Here is a 13,259-nt window from a genome sequence, read left to right on the forward strand (position 1 = left end):
AAGGTCTTGGGAAGTAGCCAGATGAATGTTTACAGTCCTTGCATTTGCGGACGTGCTGTTTTGCTGGCGTACATTCTTAGCTGCTTCACCCTATGCCTTTGTTCTAAGAGTCTTCTTTCTTCTAGCCTAGCTCAGGAATCCATTACCATTTAGATATTTCCTTTCCTAGTGCGGATTCTAAGTGTGATCATTTTAGCAAACACAAAGCCATTTATTGTGGGGTATGACATTAATTTAACATACTGCTCTAATTAACTGCTACATTTACTTCCCCGATGTACTGAATAGCTAAATTTATTTGATAAATACATTGGAGGAGGGTGAGAAATTAAATTTCTACATGGCTCACTTCAGTATTCATCCCAGCAATTTCCAAACTGTAATTTGATACAACAACTGCATTCGTTTTTCTGGTACCAAGAAAAAGCCGAGGAGATACAGGCAAGGCCTCCCCTAGTGATTGAGGTGTCACTGGGAGCAAACACCAACCCTTCCCATTAATAGTGATCCCCAGAACTGTCATTTATTTCCAAATAGTTGAAAAAGAAACAGGAATCTCTATGTAAACATATTTCAGGGTTTTTGTTAATAGGAAACTGAACAGTATAGAATGCTGTCCTTTTTTGGATTGTACTCCAAAACCATTATATGAATATATATTTCCTAGGGTAAGGGAATATTTAGGTATGCAGAGTTTTAATGGCCACCATGTTACTTCACATTTTCTTTCATATATGAGTTTCTGTAAGTAGACCAACAGCTTACTGTTGGTCTCTAATCTGTAGAAAATTTTGATTAAAGGTGGTTTATATTAGCAGAAGTCATACAGCTTTTTGGGTGGAGGTATCTTGAAGCTTAGAGCAGTGGTAGAAGAGTAGGGGCAGGGGAGGGATGCTATACAGCTGCCTCAGATAACCTTGCTAGAAATTGTGTGTGGTGAGACATACACTTAGAATTGTCACTGGTAATTCCAGTGAGGATAAGGAACTACAGAGAGATTGAGGATGAAAGCAAAAATATAATTAATGTTTATGTTATAAAATATTTGTATTTTAAATATAAAAGTGTCACTCTGACAGAGTGTACTCATCAGACAGTTGCCAAAAGGCAGTCTAGTGTGCTCTCACAAACAGTGCAAAAAGTAGCATCAATGGAACATAATTTTATTGAGGATGGTACAATATCTACATTTTTAGCCACTTGTGGAACAAATATGTGTGGCCAAAGGAATGTATCTTCAACTGAATCTGCATTTAATCTAGACCTTTCATGGATTATGACATTTTTTTAATGTGTATCCCAAAAGGTGAGATTGCAAGTAGAGACCGCTTCAGCAGTATTTTCTTCTCGACAAGGCAGACACAGAAATCTCACTCATCTTGTGCCTGTGTTAATGTGCTAACAAACTGAACTGAAGGGACATGAGGGAGGATATAATGAAGATTTCATTTTTGGTTTCTTGTCCTAAGCATAAAAGTGGCAGTGTTCTCTATCTCCTGTATGAAAATAACAGTACTGGACTAATATTATCAGGGCAGGTGCATATTATTGCATTTTTATTTGCACTGATAAATTTTTTTTCTTTTTTTTATTTATTTGTTTTATATTTTTTTAACATCTTTATTGGAGTATAATTGCTTTACAATGGTGAGTTGGTTTCTGCTTTATATCAAAGTGAATCAGCTATATATATACATATATCACCATATCTCCTCCCTCTTGCATCTCCCTCCCTCCCACCCTCCCTATCCCACCCCTCTAGGTGGTCAAAAAGCACTGAGCTGATCTCCCTATGCTATGTGGCTGCTTCCCACTGGCTATCTGTTTTACATTTAGTAGTGTATATATGTCCATGCCACTGTCTCACTTCATGCCAGCTTCCCCTTCCCCTTCAGGTGTCCTCAAGTCCATTCTCTACGTCTGCGTCTTTATTCCTGTCCTGCCCCTAGGTTCTTCAGAACCTTTTTTTTTTTTTTTAGATTCCACATCTATGTGTTAGCATACCGTATTTGTTTTTCTCTTTCTAACTTGCTTCACTCTGTATGACAGTCTCTATGTCCATCCACCTCACTACAGATAAATCAATTTCGTCTCTTTTTATGGCTGAGTGATATTCCATTGTATATATGTCTCACATCTTCTTTATCCATTCATCTGTTGATGGACACTTAGGTTGCTTCCATATCCTGGCTATTGTAAGTAGAACTGCAATGAACATTGTGGTACATGACTCTTTTTGAATTATGGTTTTCTCAGAGTATAAGCCCAGTAGTGGGATTGCTGGGTCATATGGTAGTTCTATTTTTAGTTTTTTAAGGAACCTCCACACTGTTCTCCATAGTGGCTGTATCAATTTACATTCCAACAAACCGTGCAAGAGGGTTCCCTTTTCTCAACACCCTCTCCAGCATTTATTGTTTGTAGATTTTTTGATGATGGCCATTCTGACTGGTATGAGGTGATATCTCATTGTAGTTTTGATTTGCATTTGTCTAATGATTAGTGATGTTGAGCATCCTTCCATGTGTTTGTTGGCAATCTATATATCTTCTTTTGAGAAATGTCTATTTAGGTCTTCTGCCTGTTTTTGGATTGGGTTGTTTGTTTTTTTGATATTGAGCTACATGTGCTGCTTGTAAATTTTGGAGATTAATCCTTTGTCAGTTGCTTCATTTGCAAATATTTTCTCCCATTCTGAGGGTTGTCTTTTTGTCTTGCTTATTTTTTCTTTTGCTGTGCAAAAGCTTTTAAGTTTCATTAGGTCCCATTTGCTTATTTTTGTTTTTATTTCCATTTCTCTAGAAGATGGGTCAAAAAGGATCTTGCTCTGATTTATGTCGTAGAGTGTTCTGCCTATGTTTTCCTCTAAGAGTTTAATAGTGTCTGGCCTTACATTTAGGTATTTCATCCATTTTGAGTTTATTTTTGTGTATAGTGTTAGGAGTGTTCTAATTTCATTCTTTTACATGTAGCTGTCCTGTTTTCCCAGCACCACTTACTGAAGAGGCTTTCTTTTCTCCATTGTATATTCTTACCTCCTTTATCAAAGATAAGGTGACCATATGTGTGTGGGTTATCTCTGGGCTTTCTATCCTGTTCCATTTATCTCTAGTTCTGCTTTTTGTGTCAATACCATACTGTCTTGATTACTGTAGCTTTGTAATATAGCCGGAAGTCAGGGAGCCTGATTCCTCTAGCTCCATTTTTCTTTCTCAAGATTGCATTGGCTGTTAGGGTCTTTGTGTTTCCATGCATATTGTGAAATTTTCTGTTCTAGTTCTGTGAAAAATGCCATTGATAGTTTGATAGGGATTGCACTGAATATGTAAATTGCTTTGGATAGTAGAGTCATTTTCACAATGTTGATTCTTCCAATCCAAGAGCATGGTATATCTCTCCATCTGTTTGTATCATCTTTAACTTCTTTTTTCAGTGTCTTATAGTTTTCTGCATACAGGTCTTTTGTCTCCTCACGTAGGTTTATTCCTAGGTAACTTATTCTTTTCATGGCAATGGTAAATGGGAGTGTTCCCCGAATTTCTCTTTCAGATTTTTCATCATTATTGTGTAGGAAAGCAAGAGATTTCTGTACATTAATGTTGTATCCTGCTACTTTATCAAATTCATTGATTAGCTCTAGTAGTTTTCTGGTAGCATCTTTAGGATTCTCTATGTATAGTATCATGTCATCTACAAAGTGACAGTTTTACTTCTTCTTTTCTGATTTGGATTCCTTTTATTTCTTTTTCTTCTCTGATTGCTGTGGCTAAAAATTCCAAAACTATGTTGAATAATAGTGGTGAGCATGGACAACCAATAATAGTGGTGAGAGTGGAACAAGAGTTCCTGATCTTAGAGGAAATGGTTTCAGTTTTTCACCCTTGAGAATGATGTTGGCTGTGGGTTTGTCATATATGGCCTTTATTATGTTGAGGTAAGTTCCCTCTACGCCTACTTTCTGGAGGGTTTTTATCATAAATGGGTGTTGAATATGTCGAAAGCTTTTTCTGCATCTATTGAGATGATCATATGGTTTTTCTCCTTCAATTTGTTAATATGGTGTATCACGTTGATTGATTTGCGTAGATTGAAGAATCCTTGCATTCCTGTGATAAACCCCACTTGATCATTTGAAGTGCTGGTGAATTCTGTTTGCTAGTATTTTGTTGAGGATTTTTGCATCACTGTTAATCAGTGATATTGGCCAGTAGTTTTCTTTCTTTGTGACATCCTTGTCTGGTTTTGGTATCAGGGTGATGGTGGCCTTGTAGAATGAGTTTTGGAGTGTTCCTCCCTCTGCTATATTTTGGAAGAGTTTGAGAAGGGTAGCTGTTAGCTCTTCTCTAAATGTTTGATAGAATTCTCCTGTGAAGCCATCTGGTCCTGGGCTTTTGTTTGTTGAAAGATTTTTAATCCCAGTCTCAATGTCAGTGCTTGTGATTGGTCTGTTTATATTTTCTATTTCTTCCTGGTTCGGTCTCACAAGGTTGTGTTTTTCTAAGAATTTGTCCATTTCTTCTAGGTTGTCCATTTTATTGGCATATAGTTGCTTGCAATAATCTCTCATGATCCTTTGTATTTCTGCAGTGTCAGTTGTTACTTCTCCTTTTTCATTTGTAGCTCTACTGATTTGAGTTTTCTCCCTTTTTTTCTTGATGAAAGTAGCTAATGGTTTATCAATTTTGTTTATCTTCTCAAAGAACCAGCTTTTAGTTTTATTGATCTTTACTATCATTTCCTTCATTTCTTTTTCATTTATTTCTGATCTGATCTTTATGATTTCTTTCCTTCTGCTAACTCTGGAGTTTTTTTTTGTTCTTCTTTCTCTAATTGCTTTAGGAGTAAGGTTAGGTTGTTTATTTGAGATGTTTCTTGTTTCTTAAGGTAGGATTGCATTGCTATAAACTGCCCTCTTAGAACTGCTTTTGCTGCATCCCAAAGTTTTTGTGTCGTCCTGTTTTAATTGTCATTTGTTTCTAGGTTTTTTGATTTCCTCTTTGATTTCTTCAATGATCTCTTGTTTATTTAGTAGTGTATTGTTTAGCCTCCATGTGTTTGTATTTTTTACAGATTTTTTTTCCTGTAATTGATAGCTAGTCTCATAGCATTGTGGTCAGAACAGATACTTGATACAATTTCAATTTTCTTAGATTTACCAGGGCTTGATTTGTGACCCAAGATATGATCTATCCTGGAGAATGTTCCATGAGCTCTTGAGAAGAAAGTGTATTCTGTTGTTTTGGGATGGAATGTCCTATAAATGTCAATTAAAGCTATCTGATCTATTGTGTCATTTAAAGCTTGTGTTACCTTATTTATTTTCATTTTGGATGATCTGTGCCTTGGTGTAAGTGAGGTGTTAAAGTCCCCCACTATTATTTTGTTACTGTCGATTTCCTGTTTTATAGCTGTTAGCATTTGCTTTAAGTATTGAGGTGTTCCTATGTTGGGTGCATGTATATTTACAATTGTTATATCTTCTTCTTGGATTGATCCCTTGATCATTATGTAGTGTCCTTCATTGTCTCTTGTAATAGTCTTTATTTTAAAGTCTACTTTGTCTGATATGAGAATTGCTACTCCAGCTTCTTTTGATTTCCATTTGCATGGAATATCTTTTTCTATCCCCTCATTTTCAGTCTGTATGTGTTCCTAGGTCTCAAGTGGGTGTCTTGTAGACAGCCTGTATATGGGTCTTGTTTTTGTATCCATTGAGCCAGTCTATGTCTTTTGGTTGGAGCATTTAATCCATTTACATTTAAGGTTGTTATCGATATGTATGTTCCTATTATCATTTTCTTAATTGTTTTGGGTTTGTTATTGTAGGTCTTTTCCTTCCCTTCTGTTTCCTGTCTAGAGAAGTTCCTTTAGCATTTGTTGTAAAGCTGGTTTGGTGGTGCTGAATTCTCTTAACTTTTCTTGTCTGTAACGGTTTTAATTTCTCCGTTGAATCTGAATGACAGCCTTGCTGGTATAGAGTAATCTTGGTTGTGGGTTTTTCCCTTTCATCACTTTAAATATGTCCTGCCATACCCTTCTGGTTTGCGGAGTTTCTGCTGAAAGGTCAGCTGTTAACCTTATGTGGATTCCCTTGTATGTTATTTGTTGCTTTTCCCTTGCTGCTTTTAATATTTTTTCTTTGTATTTAATTTTTAATAGTTTGATTAATATGTGTCTTTGTGTGTTTCTCCTTGGATTTATCCTGTATGGGACTCTGCACTTCCTGGACTTGATTATTTCCTTTCCCATATTAGGGAAGTTTTTAAGTATAATCTCTTCAAATATTTTCTCAGTCCCTTTCTTTTTCTCTTCTTCTTCTGGGACCCCTATAATTCGAATGTTGGTGTTTTTAATTTTGTCCCAGATGTCTCTGAGACTGTGCTCAATTCTTTTCATTCTTTTTTCTTTATTCTGCTCTGTGGTAGTTATATCCCCTATTTTATCTTCCAGGTCAGTTTTCTGTTCTTCTGCCTCAGTTATTCTGCTATTGATCCCTTCTAGAGTGTTTTCAATTTCATTTATTGTGTTGTTCATCATTGTTTTTTGCCCTTTAGTTCTTCTCTGTCCTTGTTAAATGTTTCTTGTATTTTTTCCTTCTATTTCCAAGATTTTGGATCATCTTTGGTATCACTACTCTGAATTCTTTTTCAGGTAGACTGCCTATTTCCCCTTCATTTGTTTCTACTGGTAGGTTTTAACCTTGCTCTTTCATCTGCTGTGTGTTTCTCTATCTTCTTATTTTGCTTAACTTACTGTGTTTGGGGTCTCCTTTTCACAGGGTGCACATTCATAGTCCCATTGTTTTTGTTGTCTGCCCCCCGGTGGGTAAGGTTGGTTCAGTGGGTTGTGTAGGCTTCCTGGTGGAGGGGACTAGTGCCTGTGTTGTGGTGGGTGAGGCTGGATCTTGTCTTTCTGGTGGGCAGGACTGCATCCAGTGGTATGTTTTGTGGTGTCTGTGACCTTATTATTATTTTAGGCAGCCTCTCTGGTAATGGGTGGGGCTGTGTCCCTGTCTTGCTAGTTGTTTGGCATGGGGTGTCCAGCACTGTAGCTTGCTGGTCATTGAGTGGAACTGGGTCTTTCCACTGAGACGGACATCTCTGGGAGAGCTTTCACCATTTGATATTACATGGAGCCAGGAGGTCTCTGGTGGACCAGTGTCCTGAACTTGGCTCTCCCACCTCAGAGGCACAAGGCTGACACCTGCCTGGAGCACCAAGACCCTGTCAGCCACATGGCTCAGAAGATAAGGGAGGAAAAAGGATGGATGTATGGATGGAAGGAAGGAAGGAAGGAAGGAAGGGAGGAAATAGTTATTAAAATAAAAAATGAAAAATTATTAAAAATAAAAAAATTAAAAGTAATAAAAGAAAGAAAGAAAGAAGAGAGCAACCAAACCAAATAACAAATCCACCAATGGTAACAAGCGCTATAAACTATACTAAAAAAAAAAATGGACAGACAGAACTCTAGGACAAATGGTAAAACAAAGTTATACAGACTTAATAACACAAAGAAGCGTACACATACACACTCACAAAAAGTAAAAAGGAAGAAAATATATATATATCTTTTGGGAAGTCTGAGGTCTTCTGCCAGCATTCAGTAGGTTTTGTAGGAGTTGTTCCACATGTAGATGTATTTCTGATGTATTTGTGGGGAGGAAGGTGAGCTCCATGTCTTACTCCTCCACCATCTTGAAGGTCTCCTGAATTTGCACTTATCCAAAACCTTGCCCACCCATCCCCTAGCACACACACCCACAGTCCTCTTTGGGATCCATGGCTTTCCATACCAGCCGCCTGAGTTAAGTTGCAGGCACTGGCCATGGAAAGCATCTGCATTAGCTAGTCAGCTAATGAGGGGACTGACCCTTTGATGCTGGCATCACTAATGTCAGATCTTAACTACCTAAGCTCACAACTCAGAGCCCTACTCTGACATGAGAGAGTTTCACTATTAACTCCCAATGAGATGGCCTCCTGTTGCGTTCTTATAGATAATTATGATGATGCTGATTTCTGGTTTTGTCATGGAGGAGAAGCATATATGGATATGTGACCAATAATAATTTTATACAAAATGTACTGTTACATTAAGGCATTGAAATAATTTTAAGTGAACTGAAAACAGAAAGCATCCACTTCTCATATTTTTCAATCAATTTTTAGGTCCTGTAGATGTCAATATTCTAGCTAAATGTAATCCCTGCTTATCAAATCCATGTAAAAATGATGGCACCTGTAACAATGATCCAGTTGACTTTTATCGCTGCACCTGTCCATATGGTTTCAAGGTAAGTAGAAGCTGTTGTGGGAACCAAGATCTGAAAACGTAGCTTTCCTTGGTGGGTCTTTATTATTCTGTTGTGCTTTCTCTATGTGCTGAGAACTACTTTATTTACACTCAACTTGACCATTCCTTGTCCAGGGGCAGGACTGTGATGTTCCAATTCATGCATGCATCAGTAACCCATGTAAACATGGAGGAACTTGCCACTTAAAAGAAGGAGAAAAAGATGGCTTCTGGTAGGTCATTGGTCTGTGATCTTCTGTGTCTGATGTATTGGAGCAAGAATAAGCAAAGATTCATTTTTCCTTTTTAAATCCAAGGGCTTCATTTTGAAAAGAGTACCAGAAATTCTGTTCATAAGGAAAGTATGTATTAGTCCCTTGTAGAGATATTTCGATATAAAAACAAATTGAGACATTACAGTATTTTCAGCTCAGGATGCTACAAAGCCAAGCAATTTAAAAACACTCAAATGCGTACATTGGAACTAATCACGTCAGATTAGGTCAAGACAAATTAGTGGCTCTGTTAAGCTAATTAATAGTCAAATAGTCCCCTACTGCAAGGCATATATCCATCTGTTGTTTTGTGTGTTGCTTTAACAGACTGTGTGTAATGATAAGATGTGGGTCCCATTGAAACAGAAAAGTAATGACTCATTTCCAAGCCACAATATGTGTAGACAAACATGCTGTGAACATTTTTAATCGGGAGTTATTTAATCATACAGTACAGTTACTTCAGATCTACTTCATGAATCATGAAACAGAGTTTTTACAATGAAAACTAATAACTTCACATAAGAATGCTAATCTACTACTAAAGCTTGTTAGAAATACCACTTTTTATAATACATATACTTCATTTCTGCCTTCTGTTATGAAGTTGTCTGTTTTTCATCAAGCCTTTACTCAAAGATTATTCTGATGCCTAGCAAGATGAAAGGTACAATGTATTATGCCAGTGAAAAATTGTATTTGTTGAGAGTTAAAGAGAATATTCATATTTTCTAATTGCAAGGAAGACAAAGTTTTATTTTCAGATTTCTTTTTTGCTTTGACACATCAAGAACATTAAACGTAGGTTAGTAAGTGTAATTTTTAAAAAATCAGAATCATTCCTCCTCATTTATGAGCAAATAAGCATGAATTATTTTATTAGAATACAACTAGAGATTAAGATATCTAGGGCTGTAGAATAAACTTTTCTCATCCTTTATACCTGCAAATGTATTGGATTTATTGACTTATAGGACCATGGGGCCATTTGCCATCTTGCAGCCAGCATAAATTTTCTTTCTCAAGTTGTTTCTGATTTGGGGCATGTTACCTTAAATTGATGCTTACAATGTGTCATTTAAAAGCATTTAAAAAATCAATTTCTTGTCGTTAAAAGCTCTGTAATTGATGAGTGTGTTTAGTTTTTTTCAATATTTAGACCATATGGTTTGGAAATATAGGAAGGTATCTTTTGTCTTTTCTTCCCCTGGCGTTCAGGTGTATTTGTGCTGATGGATTTGAAGGAGAAAATTGTGAAATCAATGTTGATGACTGTGAAGATAATGACTGTGAAAATAACTCTACATGCGTCGATGGAATTAATAACTACACATGCCTTTGCCCACCTGAGTACACAGGTAGGAAGACTAGGAAATGCTATTCCATCAATCTGTGTATCTGTTTGAAAGCACCACTGGCACTATGCTGCATGTGTTTAGTAGACCATTGTATTATTCAATAATTGATAGGTGTTTTGGAAATTAGGTGTAATGTAATAACAGAGTTAAAGATGGTTTCAGCCAACCAAATAAAAGTCCTGGGGAGCTCAGTTAGAACATAAGCATCCATCATAAAGTAATACTTTCCAGCACAAAGGAAATTATCATACTGAAGCTTTTAGTCCCACAACTGAATGACATTTTCATGCAAAGCACTTTTCCTATGCAGACCAACCCACCGATACATATGTGAAAAGGGAGCATTTCTTTACATAGGCAAAAAATAACCAAGCATTTGAGATTCTTCGTGTCCATACTTGTTTATTCATCAGTGAGTGTTTGCATGTAGCAACTCATGTCCTTCAAAACAGATCACATTAGGAAGATACTGATCGCTTTGGGTAATCTTATCAGACCATTCTCCCCCCACCCCACCTTTTTTTTTTCTATCTTGATACAAAATGTCAGGAATAAAGGTGGTAACTCTCATGAGACTATCCAAACTGCTAAACTTCTGCCCTGGATAAACCAATTTGCTATAAAGTCAACATCAAGTTTACAACTTACTTATTATGTCAGAATATCTATTTTGATCAATTTTTGTGGCTATGAATAAGAAACTTCATAGTTACATTCTTAATAAACCATTTAGTTTTAAAATTGGTAGAGAAAAGGAGAATGTTACATATTTTATTTGTAAGAAAAAATGGAGAAGTAGATTCTGTCACTCTATTCAAAGTTACCATTTTCATTTGGCTGGGTATTTTTCATTAATTGTATTTATTTCCATATACATAGTTAAGAATATCAGAGGGTAAAATAGCTACTTGGATGACTGAGGTTAACATCCCTAGACATGAAAAATGGAAGCACATCTGTATGATTAATTTTCCCAGGGATTTGTTAGAAAAGCACTGAAATTTAAGCTTTTAAATACTCAAACTTTGCATTTTAAGAGGTACTTTCTTGATGGGAAGATGCTAAATAGAATAGTGAGTTTTTGTTTTGATATCCCGGGTCTGTTTGAGAGATTCTGCAGCTGCCTTTTCTATGGTATGATTTTGTTTTTTCACACCTGTGAAGTACCTGATGCCATATGAAGTAATATACTGAGTTTCCAGTAGAAATTTTAACATGTATCACCAGTTACTCTATTATATATATATATATATATAGCACTTGGACTACTTAGTGGCCAGAATTTGAATTCTTTGTTATTTTGCATTAATTAAGGATAGCAAGTATGTCTAATATGCACCCATTCTAACATAGCTAGGAAGAGTTTAGGTGTTACGTAGCTTTGACACTCACACGAGTTTTACTTGTGTCACACCTCACATACATGCCATTAGCCTGAGTGCACTGATTCTCGAGCCCTTGGAGCTACCCCGAGAATCTGAGTTTTTCTGGTTGGGCTAATTTAGACTTACACAAGCAGCCCAACGCTTGCACCAAAATCTGTAGCTAGTACCTTCTTAGAGATAGTTCTCTATCCTGTCATTGTTCTGATAATTATAGGAAGAACTTAATTCACTTAATGTCAGAGACCTCTTTAAACTAACCTACTCTGACCAGGACAAATTGGATCCGAGTATTTTCAGCACAGTTTGGTTAGCCAATGTGTTCCTGAGCACAGAAACCAGGAATTTTTCTATATCCCCTTACCAATGAAAACCTAGACCTGACGGCACTGCTGTATTCAGATGCTTAATACCTTTTCTATGATAGTTTACGTAAAGTGGCAGTCTCTTCTGAGTTGGTTTGGTTGGGTCCGCCTTTGGCTTTAGATGTGCTCTACTTCATTCCTTATGCATCTCTTTGAGTCTGTGTTTTACCTTCGCTCCCTTTGTTTTCCAAGCTCCCTTCCTACACCTGATCTTCTTAAACACGTTTTCTGCATCCTAAAGTGATTCAGTTCAGTGCAACTTCCTCTGAAAAGTATTATGAAGCTTCATTTCCCTGTGTCAGATCTCTTTCTTTGAAACACATCCAAAAAATTCCAAAGCTTATTAGCACAACCACTTTAGAGCCAAAACGTGACATCTATAAAAGCTATCATGTGGGAACCGGCCATGACTATTTGTCAAGGGCCATTTGGTGCTCAACAAGAATTGAGACTCCTCTGGTTTTTTCAGTCATATCTATTGCAGGTATCAGTTTGCCTTAATTCGGGCTAAGGATAAACATTGCACTCTATAGAAAGTTCATAGCGTACAAAACATGAAGATACTATCACTATAACTTTGGGTTGGGTTTTGTGGGAAGTGAAGAGTTTTGCAAATTGGCATTAGAGCAGATACCTAAATCAGACATATTTGTAAATTATCTATTAGCTGTAGCATTTTTGTCCATATGTGAAATGAGCTCATTTACAAAGTATCAAACAACCATCTGCAGATTTTGAAATCAGTGGCACATAAATGGCCTTTAATTATAGGAGGTTATAAATTGTACTCCAGAGCTTTATATCCTGCTTCATCCAAGTCTGCAGTTAGGGAGGCATTTTCTTATATTGTGGCTGTATTGTTTTTGATTTAAGTTTGGAATCTGATTAATGAGCATGAGATCTTGGAACAGAACCCCTACTGTGCTCAGAGAATATAATAATGTTGTCACTGCTTAAAAATCATTCAAGTTATAAGCTGCTTTTCTGTTTGGAGATTTTTTTTTACTCTGTATCTCTGAGGCATTCAGTGAGAAAATGAACTCTCTAGTAGGAACAAATAAGACTTCATAGGAAAAACTTGTAAATTAATATGGTGAAAGTTTTTACATTTGGCACCCACGTTAAGAATCAGAATGGATATGATATATTAATAGAGAAAATTCAAAGATCTGAAAGCAGTCTGACAGAGAGGTCATGATATGATGGGCAGGCTGTAAAACATGGCTACATGTGTTCAAAATAAAATGAACCACTGTTGGGAAATTTATTAAATTTATTTAAGCCCATGTAACCAGAACTTCACAGTAAATAGTTATTGATTTATTATAGGACAAAACTCTGTCCTTTCCTGCTGCAGGGATTGACAACATAAATTTTAAGGGTCAGTATTGTTTTTCTGTTATGTAACCGTTACTATCCCTTCCCCACCGAAAGCATCCAAACTGTTATTTTCTACCTAATTCAATCCATCATCTGTCCTATGTATAACATATGACTGTTGATTGCTAGTATTCTTCAGACAAGATTTTTGAGAAGTTTAATTCACTGTGATTCTAAATTAAAATCACTATGCTAAGGATTAAC

The 13,259-nt window shown here is 36.4% G+C and overlaps 1 protein-coding gene across 1 annotated transcript in view; it reads left to right on the top strand.

Moving 5' to 3' along the window:
* The window catches only part of SLIT2 (slit guidance ligand 2), a 123,152-nt gene that overhangs the window by 69,133 nt on the left and 40,760 nt on the right, over positions 1–13,259 (top strand). Inside the window, 3 exon segments of the mRNA XM_032633268.1 lie at positions 8,172–8,296; positions 8,431–8,528; positions 9,789–9,928. Of these exon segments, the coding sequence (XP_032489159.1) occupies positions 8,172–8,296; positions 8,431–8,528; positions 9,789–9,928 (363 nt within the window).

The sequence above is a fragment of the Phocoena sinus genome, chromosome 5 (genome assembly GCF_008692025.1).
Source record: "Phocoena sinus isolate mPhoSin1 chromosome 5, mPhoSin1.pri, whole genome shotgun sequence".
NCBI lineage: Eukaryota > Metazoa > Chordata > Mammalia > Artiodactyla > Phocoenidae > Phocoena > Phocoena sinus.